Source organism: Fringilla coelebs (genome assembly GCF_963513975.1).
Source record: "Fringilla coelebs genome assembly, chromosome: 4".
Classification (NCBI taxonomy): Eukaryota; Metazoa; Chordata; class Aves; order Passeriformes; family Fringillidae; genus Fringilla; species Fringilla coelebs.
In genome coordinates this window covers 56,639,019-56,662,829 of record NC_140032.1, presented here as the reverse complement: position 1 = coordinate 56,662,829, position 23,811 = coordinate 56,639,019, and the positions used below count along the sequence as shown (strand labels likewise).

Genomic DNA, 23,811 nt, shown 5'->3' with positions numbered 1-23,811 from the left:
GAAAGTCACTCTGAATCTCAAATAAGGGACTGGACTTGCATCTAAAAGAGTTTCTCTGGAAACTCTATCATAACACCTCTTGCTCAACTGTGAATTTATTTTTTAATTTGTGCAGTTTCTTGATTTTATAGCAGACTCTAAATTACCCCTGGTCTTGTAATAAAATGATAGCTTTACTGCAACATGAGCTCAGAAAAATCCTCAAAGTTTATTACTATGTCTCTGGCAGCTGCACAGACAGAAAAGGCAGTAAATAAACTCTTTCCCCATAAATCCTCTTTACAGTTAGTTTGACATGGTAAATGTTAGTGCTAAAAATGCCTTTTAAAACTGTAAATAATTTGAAACAAACCTATTTAGCAGAGATTAAAAAATTTAGTGAGTATAAATTCATGACTACCAAGAGATACATGTAATCACAGTTATTTAACAAGGCTTTTTGCTGACTTTGGCAGCAAAAAATTGAAACTCTTCCTAGCCAGATTTTCACAAATCCAGGTCATCATTTACCATGATATTCTGTGTGAGCTCAGACTATGATGATCAATGAACAATGATCGTTGTCGTGCACTTGGAGGACCAGGCATTCATTTTTACACCTATTTTGAAAAGAAATGGAAAGCATTCTGGTTTCATGTCCAAGTTTCTATTTCAATAGAGACCAAATAAATACTTAAATTTATTCCTCCCATCTTTTCATCAACAGGGAAACTTAATATTTATCAATTCCATTTTAGTCTACCTGCCAGAACAGACTATTAAACCCACAGAAAATTTTTTAAAGCCAACCCTTAGAGATGGTTTCTTAGGATAATAAAGGATAACCTGAAAATCACATTTAACAGGAATGCTAATGATGGCTCACCCTCAATAACCAATCACCACCAATATATGGAGTGGAACACCATCTATAGAAATGCTCAGATACACATCTAAATGTATATGCACAGAGAGATAAAAAAGAAAAGCATAGAGGGATGTATATATGAATCCTTTCCACAGCAATTTCTCTGTGGCAATTTCAAAGCCCTGGGTTTCAGATAACTATCAGTATTGCAGTTTCTGAAGAAGTAATTTATAGGAATGACAAGAACCAAATCTTTTTCCTGTGTCAAGCAAAATTTCTGTAGGTGTGCTTTATGAAGCTTAACCATAAAATGTTTCAAGTGCTTTACATTCTCTCTACTGTGGTCCCCTTTCAGCCAAGTACTCCAACAGAAAAGAGTGAAAATGTTATTTTGCTTCAAGCAAACTTTTCTAAGTTTACTGTGGCAGGGTTTTTTTGGTGGGTTTCATTTGTTTGCTCCTTACATTGCCCTCATGTATCCGTCCAAATTTTAGAATGAAATTAGACTTTCTCATTCTTAACTTGTTTTTACTCCTCTTGATATATAACTTACAAGTTTCTAAAGGCAGGCATTCATACAAACAGGGCCTATTCTGCTCTTCAATAATTACTTTTAACCAGAAAAAAGTTATTAGAGTGAAAACTCTCCAGAAAGTAAACTTAAATATAGTGAATGTTTTCCATTAAACTAGTGGAAAAAGAAAAGAATTCCATACATGAACCAGGGTGCAGAAAGTTTGCCCCAAGCAGTACAAGCCAAAGGCCACTGTAACAAAAAACCTTTAAATGTCCTTATTAGGTTTGGAAGCAACCCTTTGTGCTGAAAAAAAAAAAAATCCAGAATGACTGTACTGAAGAGTTGCAGACCTCTTGTCAGGAATGGCTACTACACTCTCTGGATCAGCTCTGCTCCCTCTGAAAATGCAGAGAAATTGAGAGAATATTCAGAGCTGATCCTAAAGAAGACCAATATAGCCTCACAATGGATGATGACTGCACTTTTCTTGTTGCCAGTTATGGCTCCAGGCTGTTTTTTTTTTGTGCGCTTCCATCAGCTCACAGCTTCTTGCAAGCCAGTGGAAGCAGCTAGATTAGAAAATAAAACCAAGCTGCCTCCCCAGCTGCTACACAAGTCATCATTTTTTTACTATCACCAGATTCCAGTTTCACAGAATAAATAAATCAGTTGCCAAGGTTTTCCATGAAGTTCCTCCTCACTGCAGAGATTATTGATTGGGTTCAAAATGTTCCTTCCTGCATTGCAGATGCAATGTGCATGTGAAACATATGATCCATTATCCTGTGTTGGAATGAAGTAACATGAGAGAGGACTGAAGTGCCTGTATTTTTTGGGATTATCATCCCAGTCCTTGAATGAAAATGCGGCATTACTGTCAAGAGTAATAGTGAGTTCTGTAGTGCTTAAACTTCAAAGACGTGCCACAAAAACTGGAGAATTTTTAGAAAGAAGTTCAAAGTGTGTGGCTCTATCTTTACATTTCAGCATTTTATCAGGAAAGACAGCTGGGCTCACTCATCCCCTCCCTTGCCCTGCTTTGGATGCAGCCCAGGATGTGTTTGGTTTTCTGGGATGCCAGTGCCCATGGCTGGGTCATGTCCAGCCTCTCATCCACCAGCACCTCCAAGTCCTTCAGGGCAGGGCTGCTCTGGATTTGTTCATCCCCAGCCTGTGCTCATCCTGGGGTTGCCCCAACCCAGGTGCAGCACCTTGTACTTGGTCTTCTTAAAGGTCATAAACCTGCAAATTTGCTGATGTGCACGCGATCTCTTTGTCTGTCATTAACGAAGATATTAAACAATCCTGGTCCTAGTAGGGACCTCTGAGGGGCACCACTTCTCACTGATGTCCATCAGGACTCTCACCTGCTGACCCTCTGGATGCACATGTCCTCTCCTCAAATCCACCTCTTGCCATTTTAGAGAGAGGGATGCTACAGGGGACTGTGTCAAAGGCTTCACAGAGGTCCAGAGAAATGACATGTGAAGCACTGCCCTTGTCCACTGATGGAGTCACTCCATCACAGGGCTGGTCAGGCAGGACTTGCCCTTGGTGAACCCGTGCTGGCTGTCCTGAATCACCTCCATGTCCTCCATGTGCCTTAGCACAGCTTCCAGGAGGATCTGTTCCATGATATTCCCAGGCACAGAGGTGAGGCTGACAGGTCAGTAGTTCCCAGGATCCTCCTTTCTATCATTTTTAAGGATGGGTACAAAGTTTCCCTTTTTCCAGTCATCTGGGACTTCACCTGACTGCCATGGATTTTAAAGCATCATGGAGAGTGTCTTGGCAACTACATCAGCCAATTCCCTCAGCACCCTGAGATGATTCCTATCAGGTCCCACAGACACCTGTACATTCAGGTTCCTTGGTGGCCATGAACCTGATCTTTACTTACAGTGGGAGGGACTTTGCTCCCCCAGCCCCTATCCTGCTGTCCCTCCATTGCAGAGGTGTGGGAAAGAGAGGTTGCCCCTGAAGACTGAGGGAAAAAACTGAGTATCTCAGTCATCTTCTCTCTGGTAGGGGCGTCTATTACCTGGCTCAACAGCCTACATGCTTACATGCAAACACAAAGTCCAAGCTCACATATCATTCAGTCCCTTTACTCCCACCCATAAAGGATTAAACTGTATCATTGCTATATTCATAACAGTCCAATTTTGAATCTGTGTTGCTCATTCTTTGTCAACTACAACAGTCATTTCCTAAAATGTCAAAGCCAAGCAGCCTTTTGCAGCAAAGATAAAAGTGGAAGCAGAATTCATTCATAATTCTAAGGACAGCTGGATCTGAAAAGTTCTCTGTGAAATCTATCTCACAATTTAGTCACGCTGAGAGAGCTCTTATCTGCCAAAATTTCAGATGGGAGGGTCTGAAGAAAGGTGTTTGAGCCATCATATATAAGACAATGTAAAAGAAGCTGCAAGGATAAAAAAGAATGGAACACTTATTTTTAATAAACGTATTTACAATAAAAGTTAGTTATCTTTCTAATTAGGTGAGTTGGTGATGCCCTAACAAGGACTATTTTACCCACCAGCTATCAGTTGTGCATATTGATGCAAGCTAAAACTCTTCCCATAGTCATTTTCTCTCACAAAGACAGTGGGGATACAGGGATACAGTGGGAAAGGCAATGTGGAAACAGCCATAAAGTTCACACATTGCTTGGCACACCACTCAATGGGCTCTGGTTCTGTTTGCCAGGAGATTAAAATATTCATGAGGATGCTGAGTATGGAGCATGTTTACATACTTCTCATCTGCATGTGCTCTGCTAATTCTTTGTACTTGGCTCAGAAAGTTGTTCGGCTGTTTAATACTTTTCTGAACAGCACTGTAAAATCAGCGCTTTGCACTTTCTGGTCTTGAATGTCTCTTGTCACTAACTCACTACACAGTCTGCTAGCTGCCAGGAGCTTTTGTTAGCTGCCAGCCTAGGAAAATCAACCTGGGCAGCAAAAGGAGCCAAGTTGATTTTCCATCCTGTTCTGAAAGGGCTCTAGACCAATACAGTTTCTACTACATGTGAAGCACGTAAGAGGTGACAACCTCATGGTTTCCAGATTATCCTGCACTACTCACTCTTGGCATGCTCAAGGATTTACCAAAGCCAGAGCAAGGAAAAAAACTGAAAAATGGACCAGAGCTGGGGTGCCTATCAATATTCAGTGGCAGGAAACACATGGGCAAAAGAAGCTTAATCATGATTTGCAGGTAAACCCTATTAAGTAGATGTTTATCCCACATCTGGAAAATGGGTATAAGACACTGAATTTGGCAAAGAGATCTGATATTTACTTCTCTGAACTCAGCAGGGAATGTAAACTTTGGACAGTTTTCAAGATTGTTAAGCAGCACAGCCAGAAAAAGTCCAGTTTCCTTGTTTAACAGCAATTTAGAAGACATGGGAAATAATGGCACTGAGGCAGAGTCTGTGCATCTGCCAGAAGCTGAGTACCTACCACATTCAAACTGTCAGTCACGTGATAAACCTGCTATTTTTTGGACCTACAGACTGGAATAGAAACCAGTTACTATCTTGCTATTATTCCCTCACAACCATAATTTAAAAGACTTGCTTGCTTGCCTGACAAACAGAACAAAAGCTGTCACTTGGGTGAATAAGAAATGCTATTTCGTTTTTCTTGCTGCATTTCTCAAATGCCTAAAAACCAAAATTCAAGAGTGGAATAAAAGTGTACTGCTACCAATCCTTCACCTACAACATGATAATCATGGGAGAAAAAAGGTAAGAAGTTTAACCCTAAAAGGCTACTCAAATTCTCATTACGCCCCAAACTAAACCTGCAATCTACACAAGGCTGTTCTAAGCAGACAAAACCAGCATATTTTACCTGCTGCATTACAAGCCAAAGTGTCTTTTTCCAGTGGGAACAAAATAAAAAAATATTAGGTGCTGCATGGAGGTAAAACCTTACAAAGAGAAGGCCACGTAAAATCATGGCTCAGGTCTACTACTTTGGCTATGTTGAAAAGGACTGTGGCAAAGAGACTCAGCTGAATTAGGGGTAGAAAAACAAGTTATATAAACCTAGCATGTTCACATTTTGGTGTATGGTGGTTGGCTGAATTATGTTTGTTAAGATTTAAACCTATGTAACTGAGAAAAGCCTGACTGCTTAAAAAGGCCTGGATTTTTCAATAAAGCAGCTCTCCTTGGCACCTCCCTGGGCACTCTGCATCACTCCAGACCCTCACCCTAAAATGAGGTTTTTGAGTTGCCATGTTACACCAGAAACTTCAAGACTTAGATGTGTATACAGAATTTTAAAACACTGTATTTGAAGCCAGAAAAGAAAAAAAGATAAAAACCCAACCAACTCCCCGAAAGAAATTCCATACAAAAACACCCACAAACAAACAAACCAACTCCTCCATGTCCTATTTTTGACTTGCAAAGGGACTCCTGTATTTGAGTCTTCCTACTTTCTGCTTCCCCTTCTAACTATCTGTCTCTATTGCAGACTTCTGCCCATTCTGCTGTTTTCCCACTCATGTCATGACAGACATGCCTTGCATTGTTCACAAATTTCACCCAGGCTTCACACAGAATATCTTGTTTCATACTGTCTATCTTCCACAACTTCTTTTTAATATTTTTTGGCTGCCACTGACTCTTACGATTGTCTAAGGACAGGTCCTTAGACACAAGCCTTAATTACAATATATTACCTTCTGTAAAGAACTGTAAAAATCTGTAGACAACATTAATTTTAGAGAATAAATATCAGCAATACATGCTGATAAAGAACACTGAATTACCTGAGCTGCACTTCTTTCCAGACTGGCTCTAGTTTTTCTACAGTTCCACTCTTCTAACCAGTTTTTCTGGTTCCACTGCTTCTTTGTTTTGATGCCTGCCCTTTTATTTAGATGCCCTGTCCTGTTGCCCCACCTCCCTGATTCCATGTGGCCATGGCCATTCTCCTACCCAGGAGAAACCCCTTGGTCCTAAGAAGGAACAGAAGCGTTTTGTGCAATTGGTCTCATGTGAAACACATGGTGAACAGTGATGATGATGGCAAGGGTGTTCATGTCAGTGGGGATAGGATTTCAGGTGAATGGCATGGAAGGATAAGCCTGAAGTCTCTTAAGGAGCAGCTACAATGCACTGACAGTAGTTAATGCCAGTCCTGGTTTTCCAGGAGGAGAAAAGAGAGCCTTGAAAAAATCGCTCCAGTAAGTTGCATCACAGTAGTGACCCCGGACAAATATTAGAAAAGGGAGATCTGTCAGTGACCAAAAGGAAGCTTTTGACAGTGTAGGAACAGATAGGCACCTGACATCTGTGAAGAGGGCTTGAAAACATCACTGTCTGACAGCAAAAGGTGTAAATTGAATGGAGTTTCTAACCAACAAATACAGCTTAAGTTTCACAATCATCAGTTAGTTCCCTGCAGACACAGAATTTACAAACAGCTGATGCATTTTTTAATGGCTCCAAGGGGACCACAGGTCCAGCCACAGCTATAAGGAAAGCTGCTCTGTGCCTGAGAATTGTACCAATCCAGCTGAAAGCCCTGGCTGCCAGGGCTCTCAAATGAGCCTGACCCTGCCTTTACAGTACTGACCAGGTAAAGGGAGCATTGCTGCCAGGGTTCACAAAAACAGATTGCACAGAGATGGCTCCCTCACAAATTTATTTACTTTTTTCCCCCAGAAACTTGCAGAGTATAAATATGGAATAGATTTTGCCTGCTTAACTGTTGTAGTCATGGAAACTATACGAGTTCTTTAAGGAGAAAGGAGTCAAAAAAGGACATAGAAATATAGGCAGTGTATTTTAGAGACAGAGGGCATGATTTCTTTGCTATAAAAGAATACTGTGGCACATTTTATTACAAACAATTTGTGATTACCACTACATTTTAAATTTTAGATTTCTGTCTACAAGCAAAGGGAAATGAAACAAAAGAAGACAAATGTGAAATATGTGGCAACTCCCTGCCTACCAGGAATCTCTGCATTCTGATAGAAAAAGGACATTACCAAAAAGAAAAAGAAAAATAAGAAATTGAGAAATATTTTTGGGTATATCCTTTTTTTTTTTTAAAATCTATCTATATCTATATCTACAATTATCTATAAGTGAAAAAGAAGATTTTTCACTTATAGATAATTGTAGTACATAGAAGAAGCTTCAAGAATCAAAGCAAACAATGACTCAAACACAATCCAATCCATCTGTCCTATTTTTTAGATGTTATGTATAGTTTGTCACATGGCAACAGTTCTCTGTGATGCTAACAGCAGTTCCTTCCATATCCAAGCTCAGTTCTTTGCTGCAAGAGCACTCCAAGATATGGCCTCTACCTCTCACTCCATATGCAAGAAAACTGTCTCTGGATATGTGTTAATATGCAAACTCTAATAAATCAGCCTGAGAAACACAAATCTGACCAACTTAAACAAGCATCTCCACTCAATATTCTGGAGGTCAAATACAGAGAGATACTCAGCCTTTGCTGTACCCATTGGGAATCTCTCAGCACCATAAAAGTCACCTGCTGGTGATCCAGATTCCAAATACAACTGGGAAATTTCCTGTCTCTCTCAAGAACCAAGGCATAGATACATCAGAACCACAAAGCAGAATGTGCTGTTTCACATGTACACCAGATCAATGGGCAATACATGGTTTTGGTGTTTCAGAGCAATGACATGCTAGAAAATCCAAAGAATACCGCAGTGTAACTGCAAACTGGGAGCTGGGGAGAAGTCCTGCAATGTACAAATGAATGAGATTTGAAGCTTGCTGTGAGTTTAACTTCTGGTGTTGCAACAAGAATTTCCCAAAATGTTAAAAAAAAAAAAAGGCAGAAAAAAAATTTAAATCACCATGGGTTGCCATTGTATAGGATGATAGCACTGGGATGATAGGATTAGCACTGGGAAACATGGCAGAATTTGTTCATACTGCAATGTTCACTGGAATATCAGTACAGCAACAGTTCCCAGAGCAAAGTGACAGCTATTTCCTACATTCCTCTCACAGAACACACTTGTAAAACTCTCTAAAAGTTGTTTTCAAAAACCTCCTCGGGAGCAGGATGTCAGAGCACATCAGCAAAGCGCACAACAGCACGAGGAAGAGAACATTGGCTGAACTAATGGACACAGCTTGAAAAAACCTTCAACAGAACAGTATCAATCTGCAGTGCCAGCCAACAGAATGTTAAGCACAAAAAGCCTGCAAGATGTAACTGTAACTGGAATGAAAGTAATCAAACTCATGACATATGCTCAGTTCTGCTTCACGTGGGACTCCGGGGCTGACAAAATTAATGCTGCCACTCTCTTCAGGGCCACTGAAATTCTAGGCATATCCAAATACATTGCTCACCCCCTTTTGCCTCTGAATGACATGCATTCTTTGTTCTCCTCTTCTGAGGAAAATCAGTGTTTGATCCCACAGAGAACATCTCTGAACTTCAGCTGAGCTATACCAGTTTATACATGCACAAATGTTGATCTCTATCAGGGAATACAGTATTTCATTCAGTGACACAAAGAAATCAAAACAGTATTGCTGGGATAGCAGGGCCATGATGGAGAAAAATATTCAAGTGTCCAGCTAAACAATATAAATAAAATTCTGTGTTAGATGTTAGACACTGATATGACCACTATTCTTTGTGTTTTTCCCACTACACTACAGCAAAAGTATGAGCTTGGAATTGATTGTGGTCAGAAGCATCAACTGCTCTTTTCTATGGCTTTTACCATATTCCCATTGCAATATCCCTTGAGATCCTTCTAGCCATCCCAGGAGCCAGTGGTGCTACACAAAACCAGAACTGAAGAATAACCATTGTACAAAAGAGCTCAAGTGTTTCTGCACCTTGTAGTGGGCAATACCTGTCACATTTCCCCTCCAGCCTTTGAACACTCTGGAGAGTGGCTGAGTCACCACGCCTGCAGGTATTGGAAAAGATGTGCAGATGTGACACCTGGGGACATGGTTTAGTGATGGACAGTGCTGGGGGAATGGTTGGACTCAGTGATCTTCAGGTCTTTTCCAACATAAATGGTTCTGTGGTGCTGTGATTACTTAAGGGAAAGAATCAGCAGATTTATTAGCTACAACAAGGACCACCATCACCACAGGCTGATCTGAAAGAACCCTGTACTCCATAAGAGTCAATCACTAAATTACAATTAAATCAGCAAGGGAGAACCTATGGTAATATTAGGCAAGACAGGAAGCTTTTTATTATCTTGCTGGCTCTACCTATTACAGGGAACACAAAAAGATTGCTATCTCCTTTAGGTTCAGGCTCAAAAGTATTACCAAACCACTAATTCAAAGAAAGATATCTGCAGCACATTCCCCAATTTACTACTTCAGGAATATATTTACAGTCTTCTCTATATCCGCAGATGAGGTGTTCTTTCTAAATTTATAATGCATTCACTGAAATGCTCTCATAAAAGCATAATTCCTGCTCCCATATCCTCCACTCAAACATTACTCACACAGAAACTTCCTGCATCGACAAGACACAATAAAACCCTTCCCAGCCAACCTCTCCAGTCCAGCTGACACATCATTAGACCACATCTCAACATCATGCAGCATGAAAGCTTGTGCTCACTTTTCAGAAAAAAACAAGATAAAAGATTTCAGCTGAAAGGCATCATCAGACTCATTTATTTGATGTTCACTCAGATAACTTAGTTTTCAAAGCTATAGCTTTCTCCTGATAATACACACAGGCATAGCCACCATGTGGTTATAAACCAGGCCAAATGTCTTCTATAAGATACTGCTAAGACTTTAATTACTTGTGTCCTCAAGCCTGTAAGTGATGTCTTCCCTATCTGCCTCAGAAACCTGGACTTCACCCTTGCTTCAATCGTAAATTCAAAAACTGTTCGAGGCCCTTCAAATTGCTTTTGAAATATTTCTGTACAACACCATTTTTCTAGGCATCACAGACAGTATCAGAAATATCACAGGCAACATAAAAATGATGGCTTGCAAACCACAGCAGAAAACCTACAGATCAATTACCTTGCTTCCAGGCAAAAAGCCCTCATCTAAAACATAAAGAAACACCCACTCCAACATCAGCATATTTCTGTTGATTTTATGAGAATTCCTCTCCATCCACCATCATCCACCATGCACAAACCCGAGCTGAAAGTGACCTGTCACTCTTTCTCAGCCCCTTGCAAAGTGAGGTAGGTGTCAACTCCCTCCTAGCATTGCAGAGGGGTATCAGCTACTTCTTCTCTCAGCACTTTAATGGCACATATCTAATTAAGCTCAGAAAACTGTTTTCTGTTTCTGTGACAGACTCAAGGATTAACTAGTGTGGTTACAGGCCTGTGCAGCTTTTACAACTACAGTTTGGTTTAATAAACTCCGAGCTGTGTTTCAGCCATGCCCCATCGTCGTCATGCGGTAATAACAGCATGATAATGATATGCAAACACACCCTTTAGAGGCTCTCTCACAGATGTCACTGTGATGTACAGTGGGAAAACAGCCCACACTTTCATAAAGAATAGTGTTTGCAGGGTGAAGAGCAGCTTCCCTGCTCAAGAGATTCCAAGCAGCTTGTTTTGTATCCTTCTTTCGGCTGCTAAAATCATTTTGTGAACATAGTTAATACAAAACCCATTGAAAGAGCCCAAAGATTAATTTCCAAAGATCCTACATATACTATGTCTGTATAAATACCATTTCCTCATTGGGTTTATAATTATTTCACATGGGCACAATTATAACAATCGCACCATATGGTCTTCTCTTTTTCACATAATTCACTGAATTATCATATCCTGAAGATTTAATATCTTTAATGCTTCCATATCAAGAAAATAATTTTTTCTTTGATGTAATTTTCAGCAGAATCCAGTGAAATCAAGTGCCTACTTTTTTCATAACCACATTTTCTGCTTCCTGTGCCTGCTTCTGTTCCATGACATAATTTGTTTTCCACTGACATTTTCCGGCTTATCTTGAAACGTGTTCATAGAACAAGTTTGAGAACAGGTATGAGAAAGGTTTCAGTATTCTGTGGCTTTGCCTAGGAAGCCCTGGCAACACCTTCCAGAGCCTGAAAAACATCAGGCCTCTCCTCCTAAAAGGAGTTAGCATTCAGCAGCCGTGCTCCATCACTCCATAAACCCAAGTGTCACTATGCACCAAAGCTGTCTCTCTATTCCACTCAATAAGAGGTAGTGTCCACACCTACAGTTATCCTGAAGGAACATCCAGAAAGTGTCCATGCTCTGAGAGGACTGAGCCTAAACCCCTCTGTGCCATCCTACCTGTGCCTGCCCTTGGCAGAGGGAACAATCAGAAATCACCCATTAGGCTTCAACACTTCTCCTAATTCTGGCAGCAGGCGACAGAATTGCATCCCAGATCTGTGACACTTCTTGAACAAGCCATCGAGTATAAACAGAGCCACTGGATCTGAAAGAAGCTATGTCTTAAGTTTTCCCCACTATTTTCATGGAGGCACTCCTCATGGCTATTCTTTGCAAAGGAACAAGACAAGCAGGGCAAATTACCTCCACCAGAGCAAGTTGTATGGCATAAATAGGCAGGTGTTTGGTGGTTTTTTGCCTTAATCAGTTTTTTCTAGATGTAACTCTATTTCCATCAAAATCCTTCTAAACAGAGTAATCTTCTACAGTAGAAACTTATTCTAATAAAGCTTATTGTGTAAGCTTATTAGTAATATTAGCTAAGGAGAAACTTGCACAACTGAAGATGTTTCTCATCATGGATTGTTTTCTCTTAGCTAAACTACAAATCTCTCAACTGTTTTTTCATTAATTAATCACTTCACCGTTGATTCTTCATGATGGATGGTTTATTGTATTTCTGGTAAATTCTGCCTTGTGAAAGGCAGTTTACCATGTAACACAAACTAAGAAAAAAATGCTCATTATCTTCCCCATCTATCGTGTAATATTTCTATATCTCTATCATCAAAAAGGCCTTTAATGGCCTCTCCATGCTACTCACCATTTCAGGGGATTTGTGTTAACTTTCATTGAACTTTCATTGAACTTGCTTGTTTTCTGATTTGATTTTCTTTCCTAAGAAGTTCTTACATTTTGCTGTCAACTCTTAGTATAAAAGTAACATTCACAGGGTGCTTTTGATTTTATTTAGCTTAATTTCTCTATTTTTTGCTGCTCAAAATTGATCATTACAGCAATTCAGTTGCAGAGAGGTTAAAAAAACCCCTGATTTTCCTCTGAAACAGAGGATAGATTTTCCTCTGAAATAGAGAATAGAAAGGAGGAAGAAAAAACATCTTTGATTTATATGGAATTGAAAAAACAATGCAAAATTAATTTCAGTAGTCCTGAACCCAAAATATGCCTCTTTCCCAAGGCTGATTTAAGAGCAGCCTTGAGTTGTTTTAAGGATAAGGAATATGGCAAATGGTCATTTAGGTCAATCTTTGGACTTGCATGGTCTCAAAGTATACTAAACACTGTAAGTCATGGACTGACACATAAGGATGTGCTCTCAGTGCTGTTACACGGGCAATTATGGTGCCAATTCCAACAATCCATAGAAAAAACATTTGCCACTGGCTTAAAGGAACATTTGCTTTACCACTGCCTCCACCTGTAAAGCAACACACTTTACATCAAATTCTGAAAAAAAAACCAGTGACAGAGGTGACAGATGGAATCAAGACTTCACCTCCGATCAAGTTATAGATAAAAGATTGTTACAGCTACCCAAATGCCTCATAATTAAACAGGGAACAAATGCCTGCACAGAGACATTTAAATACAAGCCACAGAAATTCAAAAGCCATGTCTAAAAATGCAGAGGCAAAAGCCACCCAGGATTCCACAACTTTTGAACATGATAAATTCAAATTGCATTGTTTAGGAGAGCTACTGAATTCGTCTTCTGTTCTCATTATTCACATCACTGCAACATCACTTTTTAGAAATAAAGGAAACATTAGCAGTTGCCTCGATTCGAAAGGCATCCACCCTGAACATTTGAGAATGCTGTGGGATGTGACAAGTTTCTGTATTGCTCCCAGTGACTTCTACTGCACAAAGACTAAAATTACGGGGTTTTCTTGGGATATTATTTGCACTGCCTCTGGAAATAGAGCCTCAGTTGTCAATTATGATAAGATCTCTCCCCTGCTTTCTTGCTAGTTCCATTTTGCTGTGTGGAGAAACAAACCCAGTGCTATCGCTCTCACCAGCCGGGGAATTTATTAGCAAACCACTGGGCTCCCTCTGCCTCAGGACGTCTGTTGCCTGACTGCTACTTTTGCAATTTTAGACAACAGCTGTGGCTGGCAAACTGTGAGGAGATGCAAAATGCCAATTCTGTTTCCAAGCATCATAAGAGAAAGTGCTGATACTCACCAAACTATTCCCTGAGCCCCAGAGCCAATAGGTTTCAAGTTCTGGTAGCGTTTGAGGACTGTGAAGGTCGAGTCACCTACTTCCACGCTGTAGAACTGGTTGTCAACTTTGCTTTTGCTCATGTTGTAATGTTTGGCAATATATGACACATCCACTTGTTTCCCAAATCCCTGTCGTACAGAAGAAGGGAAGGGGAGAGGGGTTGGTAAAAACAGAGAAACCAAGGCTGCTAAAGCATTAGAATACTGATAAAGCACTGTCAGCCTAATTTTTCAATATAAATTCTTGTCATTTTCATAAAGACTGTATCAAAACTTCTTTCATCCAGGAAGTCACCATAAAAAGGCACTGATTAAAGAAAACCAGTGAATTCTCCAGCTGATGTTTGTGACAGAGTCACTGCCAACTACTGGTCTCTGCCTGCCATCACTCCTGCCTCATGACTACTGGATTATCAGCTCGTGCTGATTCTGCCCTCATTTGTTTTGCAATTAATTTAAAATAAGGTGACTTTCCTCAGTGTGGAAGTGAGACAGGAGACACAGGAATCAGGCCCTTCATTATGGATCAGACAGAACAAGCAAATGTATTCCCATGAAGGCTAAAACTTTCCCTGAGCACCTGATAAAGGCTTTGAGAACCTTTCAACAGGGGTTGCAAAAGAAACAGAGCAGTTAATGAGACAAGCTGTGACCCAGCATGGCCCAGTATCATGGAGATTCATACAGAAGCTCCAGAGGTCTTCAAGAGTTCTGGGTTCCTAAGGATAGGAGGGAGGGTTGCTCTCACGGCCTAACAAATGCAGCAAACAACAATTTTGATGACATAAAACCAAGCACTGTAGCTAGCACTGCACAGCAGTGCTCCTCCCCAAAACTGTAAAATTAAAAACCAATAATTTTTACAAGACTTAAAAAACCCTCCCTCAAATTTGTAAAATTACCCTGCAGCAAGTTACATTATAACCTCTTTATGACTACTGCTGAGCTCAGTTCCCTATGGATTACAGAGCAAATTTATAGTAATTTGAGATAAAAATCAGAATTAAGTGCTTGTCATTTAGGATTCTATAGTACGTGATGCTGAGCACAGCAATCAAAAGCTCAACATATTACAACAAATCTGCCCTGAAAGAATTGACAGTTCAGTTATGGAAGTCAAGACATGCCCAAATGCCTTCCATAAAGCAAAACCAAAAAACCAGCTATGCCTCTGTGCATGCTTTTTTTTGGTGCTCCCAAACATAGCTTATAAATTCCCTTATTTGCTCTATTATAAATTTCTTTCCCCAAAAAAAATCTGAATGATCAAATGCATTATGTGTTTATGGACTACTACATTGAAATTTGATGGAGCTGGGAAAAAAGTAAAGTTGACTTTGATTACATTACTCGTTCAATTAAAAAGGGCATCTTTCCAGTGTTCCAAAAATCTGGCCATTAAAAACAGATTACTGACCTTTCAAAGAACTTGGATTTTAAGGTTTGCCTTGGAAAAATTATTGTTATTTTTCTGTCCATTATCTGACTGGAAGGCCCTTTGGCACTGGACAGCATCATCCTAAAAACCTCATTTAGAGACTTTGAAACATTTTAATCAATGCAGCTCTTCATTCAAACACAAAGTCTCATCTCAGAAAACCAACTGGTAACTTTATATTAACTTGTTCATCAAACATTGTGAGGGGGAGAGCAGGAGAGGCCTTGCCCTAACACAAAAAGTGAGAGATTTATGGACACTGACACAGTGCTAAATTGAAGCTTCCAGAGAGTGAAATAATTCCAAAAGAGGTTTGAATTTCTCTCATTGGAAGACAAACAGGCTGCATCTGATTCACACTGTGTAGCCTCAGTCTTAAAACATCTTCCAATCTGTGAAGAGAGATGCATAAATTTGGCTATTCAGCTCAGGCATTCATACCAGACCTGAAACTGGGATGTTTTTTGGTTTTTTTTAATAACATGCTCCTGATTGACAGGAATTTCACAACTCCTTCTGGCTAGACAAACACATTTGGAGCGTGTTTTTCCTGATGTCATTATCAGAACAATGCAGGACATCTTCAGCATTAACACCCATTACTCTGAAACCAGTGTTTATATATAAAGTGTCAGCATAAAAATTGCATTCTGAGTGAGCCTGACTCATATCCAGCTCTTCTGGAAGTACAGACAGAGTGAATTTTTTAAACAAATTGGATGACTGTGTTAAGGCTTGGATGAGCCAGGCCTGCCACAACTTGTTTGTGTCCTCACTCCCAAGCCACCTGACAGCTCCTTGTGTGGCATGGAGCTACATGGGAGCACATATTTTACCACTCTATGTCTAGAATAAAAATTACTTGCTTTTAGGTTAGCCTGACCATGTGAACTACTAGCCTCAGGAAACTCAAGCTGCGTACAGCGGGGTTTCTGAACCGCTGCAGTTCCAGCAGCTGGTTCTTTTAAATGTAGAAATGTCTTAAAAATCAATTAAAACAGCTGAGAAGAACCACTCTGTAGTACCTCAGTTATATGGGTAATTAACATATCCAATTGCTTCAGTCAACAGCAATTAAAGTGGCGGACCCAGAAGACCACAACTGATAAGAAAATGCAAATGTCCTGATGAGCAGCTCATCCTCTGCACAGCACAGACCATTCCAATGACAATCTGCTCCTAACTGTGTGACAGAGGGAAAGGTAAAGACTGTTTCATTTTTTATGGAATCATTTTTTCTTTTTAGATTAGTATCTTTTTCCCTACTTAAAAATTTGTGCCCCCATGAGGTCTTTGATAGAAAACAAACACCAAGCATTACTTGGAAAAATTCAAGGCAGGCTGATTTAGTTTGAAGTTTACTTTGAGCAGAATGCCTCCTCTGAGTGACAAAAATTTCAGCTTTGTGGACAGGCCAAGGTCTAAGTTGCCTCCTCGCTGTAAACCCACACTGCTAAAAACTACAAAAAAAACCTACCCTACTCTCTATTTTCCAGTTTTTACCAAAGCCTAAACAAGCAAAACAAAAGCACAGTAAGGTTACTAATGTCCAATGCACTGCTTACTTCCATAACAACAGGAGATGAATGATATAACTATCCTTGTCATGATGCTGACTTAAACCAAATCCCTAAGTCAATGAATTAACAGCATTATTGGATTAATCACATTTGATCAGATCCCCAAACCAAGCTGACACATAATCAAGAACCCTCTCTGGTTGGTTCAACAGCCACTTCCTATTGAGGACAAGGAAATGGCAGTTTTGTTTCACTCCAAAATTAAGATAAAAAAATTTTTCCCTTTAGCAAGGAAATTCATACTCTTTACAGAGCCTGCCAATGTTAGTTTTCATTTCAAACCCCGATGAAAAGGTTTTCCTCCCAATCTTCAAATTCACATAGCTCATCTTAAAGAAGCCTACACACTACATTTTGCTCTTCTCCTCTAACATCCTCAGTGCTCATTTAAACCCCCTTCCAGAAGCCTTGGTGTTGTTACAGATGTTGATATTCCCCCAGATGCCCCTCTGTACACCACTAAGTTATTTCAGATTCAGGTTTTACTGCACAGTGCTTACAAATCCTGTACAGGCAGCTTAAGTTAAAGCTTTGATTATGGGGCATCAGAAAGGAACCCAGGGTGAGCAATTTCCAGTATACACCCTTCTCTAGATGCACCTAACCATAAACTCCTTTCAAATGGGATTGAGGCTAACATAGTAAGAAACCAGGAATTAGCACTTCATTAAGAAATAGATGGGGGGAGGAAGTTTATAGATACACATTGTAATCAGGATATCACAGTAAAAATATATAGGTCTCATATAGTAAAGTGAATTCCAATGAGTTAATACATTTTCAGATGAACTTCAAATGAACTTGGGCAAGCTACAATACTGAGGCCCCAGAACAGGAAACATTGAAGCTGTGAAACTTTGAACAAAACACATTAAAGTTTCTCAGACCTCTGTGTAAGGTGAAAGATTATTCCTCAAAGTATGCATGGAAATACCATTTGTTCTCAGTTTCCATAAACATTTGGACAATGAAATTACATTACTTCAACACTGAGAGCAACTTAGCTTTCATTTTATATGTACAAAAATGCATGAACCATTACTTTCTCCTTTCACTACCTAATTGAAAACTTCTAGTGCACACACACACGTTCCCCAATGCCATTCTCTTTCCTCCATACTGAGAAATTTAAGAGTAAGAAAAGTGAAAGTTTCTCATCCCTGAAAACCTAACTATCCTTGTTAGCTCACTTGAGCACATAGCCATATTTGCAATGATGTTTGCTTAGTAACCTGACAAGTGAGAAAGAGAAAAGAAAATAAACTGTCAAGACTCAAGCATCTGACATGAAGGAAAAAGATACTCTCACCATTGCTAATTGCTTAGAGAGCATGTATTTTGCTTTCAAAGGACAAGTATCTAAAAATTCAGTGGAACTCAAATAACTCACTGCCTCACACAGAGCTACAAACTGTATTCTTTTCCTTTCTTTCAGAGTACAGAGAGCAAGACAGCTAAAAAGCCCAATAGAAATAAAATTATGTTATTTTCTATAATGTAAGGTGAATTGGTTCCTGATATCCCATTTTATTTGTCCATTTCTATCCTACAAAATAACTACACTTATCATATTTTACTGACAGACCTTTGTTTCTGAACACCATTCCCTCTATTATTGAAGAGCAATGTCTTTGCAGCTCAGCATCTCATTCATTTCAGCTTTTATAAATACAAACCATGCTAGCAGCAATTTAAGGCAAATTGCTCTCCCTTGCATCTCCAAGACAGTGAGCACTGTCACAGATTCTGCTGGCAGCATCAGCAGAGGGGAAACTTTACCTCAGGGTTGGTATCCTTCCCTGTCTACCCACAGAAATCCTGGCAGGAACACCCATTCGAGGGTGCCATGATGCAAGCTTCTGAAATCAATTAAAGCCCTCCAGGTGTGTGTAAAGACAGGTGAGTGAAAGAATCAGATGGAAGGCTGAGGGGCTGACTTCCAGCTGGCACAGAGCTCAGAGATGAGCAGGATGAAGCAGAGAGGATGCTCTGAGCCAGACACCACGATGGCTCCCCAGCAGCCCCCACATCTGCACCCAGCCTCAGACAAAGAATCTGGGTGGACCACAGCACATTGCAGAGGTGGATGCCTTTGGATCCCTCAGGATAGAGAGGATATCTTAAAGCTACAATTTAACCTTGAAAGACAAATGCTGAGGCTGAACAGACGGGCATTCAAGAGTCTGGTAAAACCCTCAGGCTTCTGGCCAGCTCTGCAAATGTGCACACAGGCAAGCCCTGCTCACCTGGGTGCATCTGCTCAGCCAGCAGCACTAGGAATTTAATGGCTGTCCTCCCACTTGCACAGCTCCAATTCTCACAGAAGTTTCAAGTGCCAGAGTTCTGGCATGAACATGAATTTGCTGAGCCCTTTGCTTCAAATTTCATGGTCACAGGTTTTGCTGTGTAAATTTGAATGGCCACAGAAGCTGTCACTTGGGAAATAGAGAGTGTCTTTGCATAGAAAGATCTACTATTTTGTTTTAAATTGTGTATTCTATATATGACACATTTATGGCAGAAATTTTACCTATTTTTTTCTCTCCATAAAGCCAGGCTTCTCACTTCTTCTGGCTCTCCCTGAACTCAAAAGTCCATAAACTATGATCCAATCTCCTACACAGGGTTTCATCTCATGTGTGTGTGGTTGGATGTAATATTACATATTTTGATATTACCAGCCACATCTTACCCCAGTTCTCCATTCTTCCACCACAATCCCCTCCTGTGAAGCTTGTATTAGTTACCCAGTCTTCCTGATGTTAGTGTTTTGAGTGGGATTTTAAAGCTAATTTCTGGCCTTCTTTTAATCTCTCTCCAGCTGCCTTGCCCCCCAGACAGGGAGCTTTCTGCACTTAACCTTTTAAGGAGACAACAGACCCCTGCAAACAACTCAGCCTTGACGGATCAGTGATCAATCTTTTTACATTTGCTTTATTCACTCTATTTCAATACACCATATTAAAGCATTTTATTAAATGTAGTACAATGTTTCTAAGTGCTGGTTGGGTTTGGGGTTTTTTTTGGTTGGTTTTTGTTTGTTTGTTTGTTTGGGTTTTTTTTTAAGGTTGGGGTTTTTTTTGAATAGCTGTTGCTTTTTGTCTGTCTGTTTAAACACCCTGTCCTTGTTCAGCCTCTTCTAACTGAGATACCAAAAACCTATCGCCTTACCTAGCTCTTACCTAGTTTTGATTACACACTAAGAAGCAGGTCTGCCTTCTCCTTTTCAATTGTATCTACTCAAAGCATGAAGCAAAGCACTATTTACTTATTCTTCTCTTGTCCTCCACATGTTCACTGAGTTCTTGGTGCTTTTAATTCCTTCCTTCCTATGAAACCAAATTTTCATAGCTCATTTCTAACTGTGGCATCATGTATTGCTCAGAAGTCACTGTGTCCCAGAGGTGTGGCCCCCATTCCAGGCCAGATTCCTACAAATGAGCAATCTGAGAGTGTCTGCACAAGAAAACACTACTTCAAATGATTCCTCCTCCCCCTGATGCCTGAAGAACTCAATGCTGACACACAGGTGACATCCAGGGCTGGCCATCACACCAAAGAAGGTTGAAAGGACTGATCAAGAAACACTGAAAGGTTCCTTGAGACTGAGGTTTCTTTATGGAGAGGAACTAAATCAGTGATCCAAATGCAAAATGTAGCCAAAGATACAGGAGAGAAAGTAGATTTCTCAATAGAACTATATAATTACAGTATGTGATGTGAAGAAAATGGCTAATGAAAGGGTTCTCCCTTTTACAATTAAAGAATATATGGGGCTAAATAATCACACCTTTAGCTAGAAATAGAGAGCACTTGACCCTATGAAGAATCATTTTATTCATAAAAATCTAATACATCAATTGTTGGTAACTTTTGAATATCAACTAATCTCCCCTTGGGTAGAAGGCATAATCACAGGACACACTACATTTAGAATTGTATTTTAAATAAAGGCATCCCATATACCTACAGCTTAGGGAACATGTAAATTCTGGCAGGCTATACATGTCTTGATATTCATTAAAAAAAAGATACTGAAAGACTAAATGGAGAAAAATATGGATGAAGAAGTCAGTATTCTTTTTGAATTAGTAGATATTGTTAGTATATTAGTATTGAAATTTAATGTCCCATTCTACTCATGACACAGTACTCTGCATTACCTTGTGCTACAATAAAAATGTGTAGGGTCCTACAGATAAAAGCTTGGTGGTGATACCAGCCTTACAGAAGTCTAGCGAAATTCTACAGAAGTCTAGTGAAATTCTTGTCCTACTTTTCTATTATGATAGAAAAACAGATGTTCTCTTCCTCAGCCTTAAAAGAGGTGGCTGTTTCAGAACATGAATTGGCTACCCATGCCCAGTAATTCCAGACCTGGGTGTTTTTACACTGCAAACAGGGTGAAGGGGTGGGGAGGTACATATTTACCCTACTTGTGCTACTGAGTGTTTCTCAGGAAGGGCAGCTCTTTTTTCCTTAAGCTGGAAATCCTTAAAATTCCATTCCTGCTGAATTAGCATTTCATTGTACAAAACTGGTATGCTCAGTGACATAAGCTCCATGTCAAAGATAAGAGCCTGTAATTATAAATATGTCACTTTCCTTCAGAGCACATAAAGCTTTTAGGCCAAAAATACATAGTACAAGAAAAATACACCCCCAGTACTAAAAATAATCGGGGTTCTCCTCAATATTGGAGCTTTAAGAAAGGCACTTAGGCACAAACACTCTGAAGAAAGTCTACAGTGAAGCATAAATTTCAAATGGAACAGGAATAAGAACGGACTAAACAATATTACCACCTGGACACTATTCCTAGTCTCTAAATAAAGATCTGGACGCTTGGACCAAGGACAGAGATATAACCCCCATCCCACTCTAAACAATACAAATGAACAGCACCCAAGACAGATCTTAATGCAAGCAGACACTTAATTTAGAGACTGTTCTTGCACATAGTTACAGCTGTTATTTGGATCAGAGCCTATCTTTATGGAGAAAATAAATTAACATGAAGCTTAAACCAGTTTTTATCCTCAAGAGAATTAATCTGAAGGTCTGAAGACCTTGAAAAGGTGTGTGGTAAGTGCTTGAAGGATGGAATTCTGTTCCCTACAATGCCAGGATAGTATCTCTTTGTATGCATTTAGTGGATGACGCCATTCTGGGTACCTGCTGCAGCCATCAAATAGGAATTATCTCACTCAGTGATAAAATGCATCCAAAATGGTCTAAGTAAAAAGGAGAGGAGAGCTGTGCAAAAACCTCTATTCTGCACAGTGAAAGTATTTTTTATCAATAACACTTCTCTCATACAATCTGAGAAAAAAAATTGCAATTTCAGCAATTTTTTTTTTTTGGAAGCAAACTCTGTCAAAACATTACAAAAATACTACGTTTGACAAAGTTGGCAGTGGAAGAATTAAGCCAGTTAAACACATGCACATGAATAAAAAAAAATAGAAAATACAGTTAAGCAGATTATCAAACTGAATAGCCAAGACCCGTCCCACAGCTGATTATTCCTAAGTCCAGATTCAACCTTCTCAGTAAAATTAATATTTAGTGTCCCTGGGTTAAAAAACATAAATTTTCTAACACCTGTCACTGTCTCATGTTAAATGCTTTCACACAAGTAATATCCCTTTCCTTTTTCACAATTGTGCTTTCACTTGGACTCCACATGTAATATAAAAGAAAAAAATAGCGTTTATCATAAATTCCTCTAAGAATTCAGCATTATTTTCCACTTCAAAAAGTGAAATGTCCCTAATATGTCTCCAGTTAGAGTACTGATGTCCCACCTCACAAAAAGCCCTTAAAATTATGAAGGCACAGAATTCAAGCACAAAACATTGTTCAGAAGTGAGCAAAAAAATTAATCTTTCCTTCACAAGGGAAAATTATGCACACAGATTTGCAAATAAATATGTTAACTAAATTAACCAAGAAAACTAAAAACTGTATAAATCAAAAACCTTTTTCTTTGCATCAAAGATTTAGTTTCAGCTTTGTGGGCTTCCATACATTGTGACCAAACCATTTCAAGGGTGATGTAGAAACAGAGAATTGGCTTTAGTGCAGCCTCATGGCTCCAGGACCTCAAGAGCACATGGTGTTCAATGGGAGACAAGACAAAGACCACAATTCTAATTACACTTGCTCCACTTCCAGTATAGGTAAACAGAAAATTAGTCACAGGCTACAATGTAAAAGGCTCTGTATCAGAAGAACAGAAACTAAGAAAAAATAGTTTTAATTTGAAGTTTTTCTGTTTGAATACTGTGCCATTATTTTCCACTAAAAAAACCTCAGAATATTAACTGATGGTTTATCAAAACAAAAGCAAAAATCATTAAGACCAAATTACAAAATAAACTTGAGGGCAAATAGAAAAGTAATTCTCTGTGATGTATTTCTCTATTTTTTAAAATTAATTCTCATTTTTATAACTAGTTACTTGCAGTAAGCTGCTGAAACTCACTTCTATTTTTCTCTTATTATAGCATGTATTACAAAAATGAAGTACAAGTATATACTGTACCTTGTTTTACCTGTAAGGAACACACACCTGACAAAAGGCAATCTTCACATCCAGAGTAGGTTCAGCACAATAATACAAGAAATGGCGGCTCATAAATACCTGCAATTAAAAAAAAGTAGACATAGAATTCTTGTCTGGCTGCTGATGTGCAAGAATAATGCAGCTCTAGCTTCATTTGGATTATAAAACCAACCTGATTTGTTACCCAGCTTGTCAAAACCAGAAATGTCGTAACACTGAACTGTAAAAAAGCTTTAAATTCTGTCAATGCCTGTCAAGGTTATGGCCCCAAATATGACTTGGCTAGATCTGGAAAACTTTACAGCAACTGGTGCCATTAATTCAAAGTTTATCATGTCACTTGCATATTCTTACACCCAAAATAAAACCAACAAAATCAGGTCAATAATGTTCTAAACAATGTGGGAATAGGAGACACTTC

General features: G+C 39.3%; 1 protein-coding gene across 4 annotated transcripts in view; it reads right to left on the bottom strand.

The window, feature by feature from the left end:
• The window catches only part of MAPK10 (mitogen-activated protein kinase 10), a gene marked incomplete at both ends in the record, with an annotated part of 72,818 nt that extends 49,350 nt beyond the window's left edge, over window positions 1–23,468 (bottom strand). The window contains 2 exons of one of the 4 annotated variants that reach the window (XM_084204491.1): window positions 13,764–13,933; window positions 23,397–23,468. In XM_084204491.1, coding sequence (XP_084060617.1) covers window positions 13,764–13,933; window positions 23,397–23,462 — 236 coding nt within the window. Of the gene's footprint in view, window positions 1–13,763; window positions 13,990–23,392 lie in introns of those variants that run through there. The other 3 variants (XM_084204492.1, XM_084204493.1, XM_084204494.1) reach the window with 3 other exon arrangements.
• Window positions 23,469–23,811: the final 343 nt, after the last annotated feature.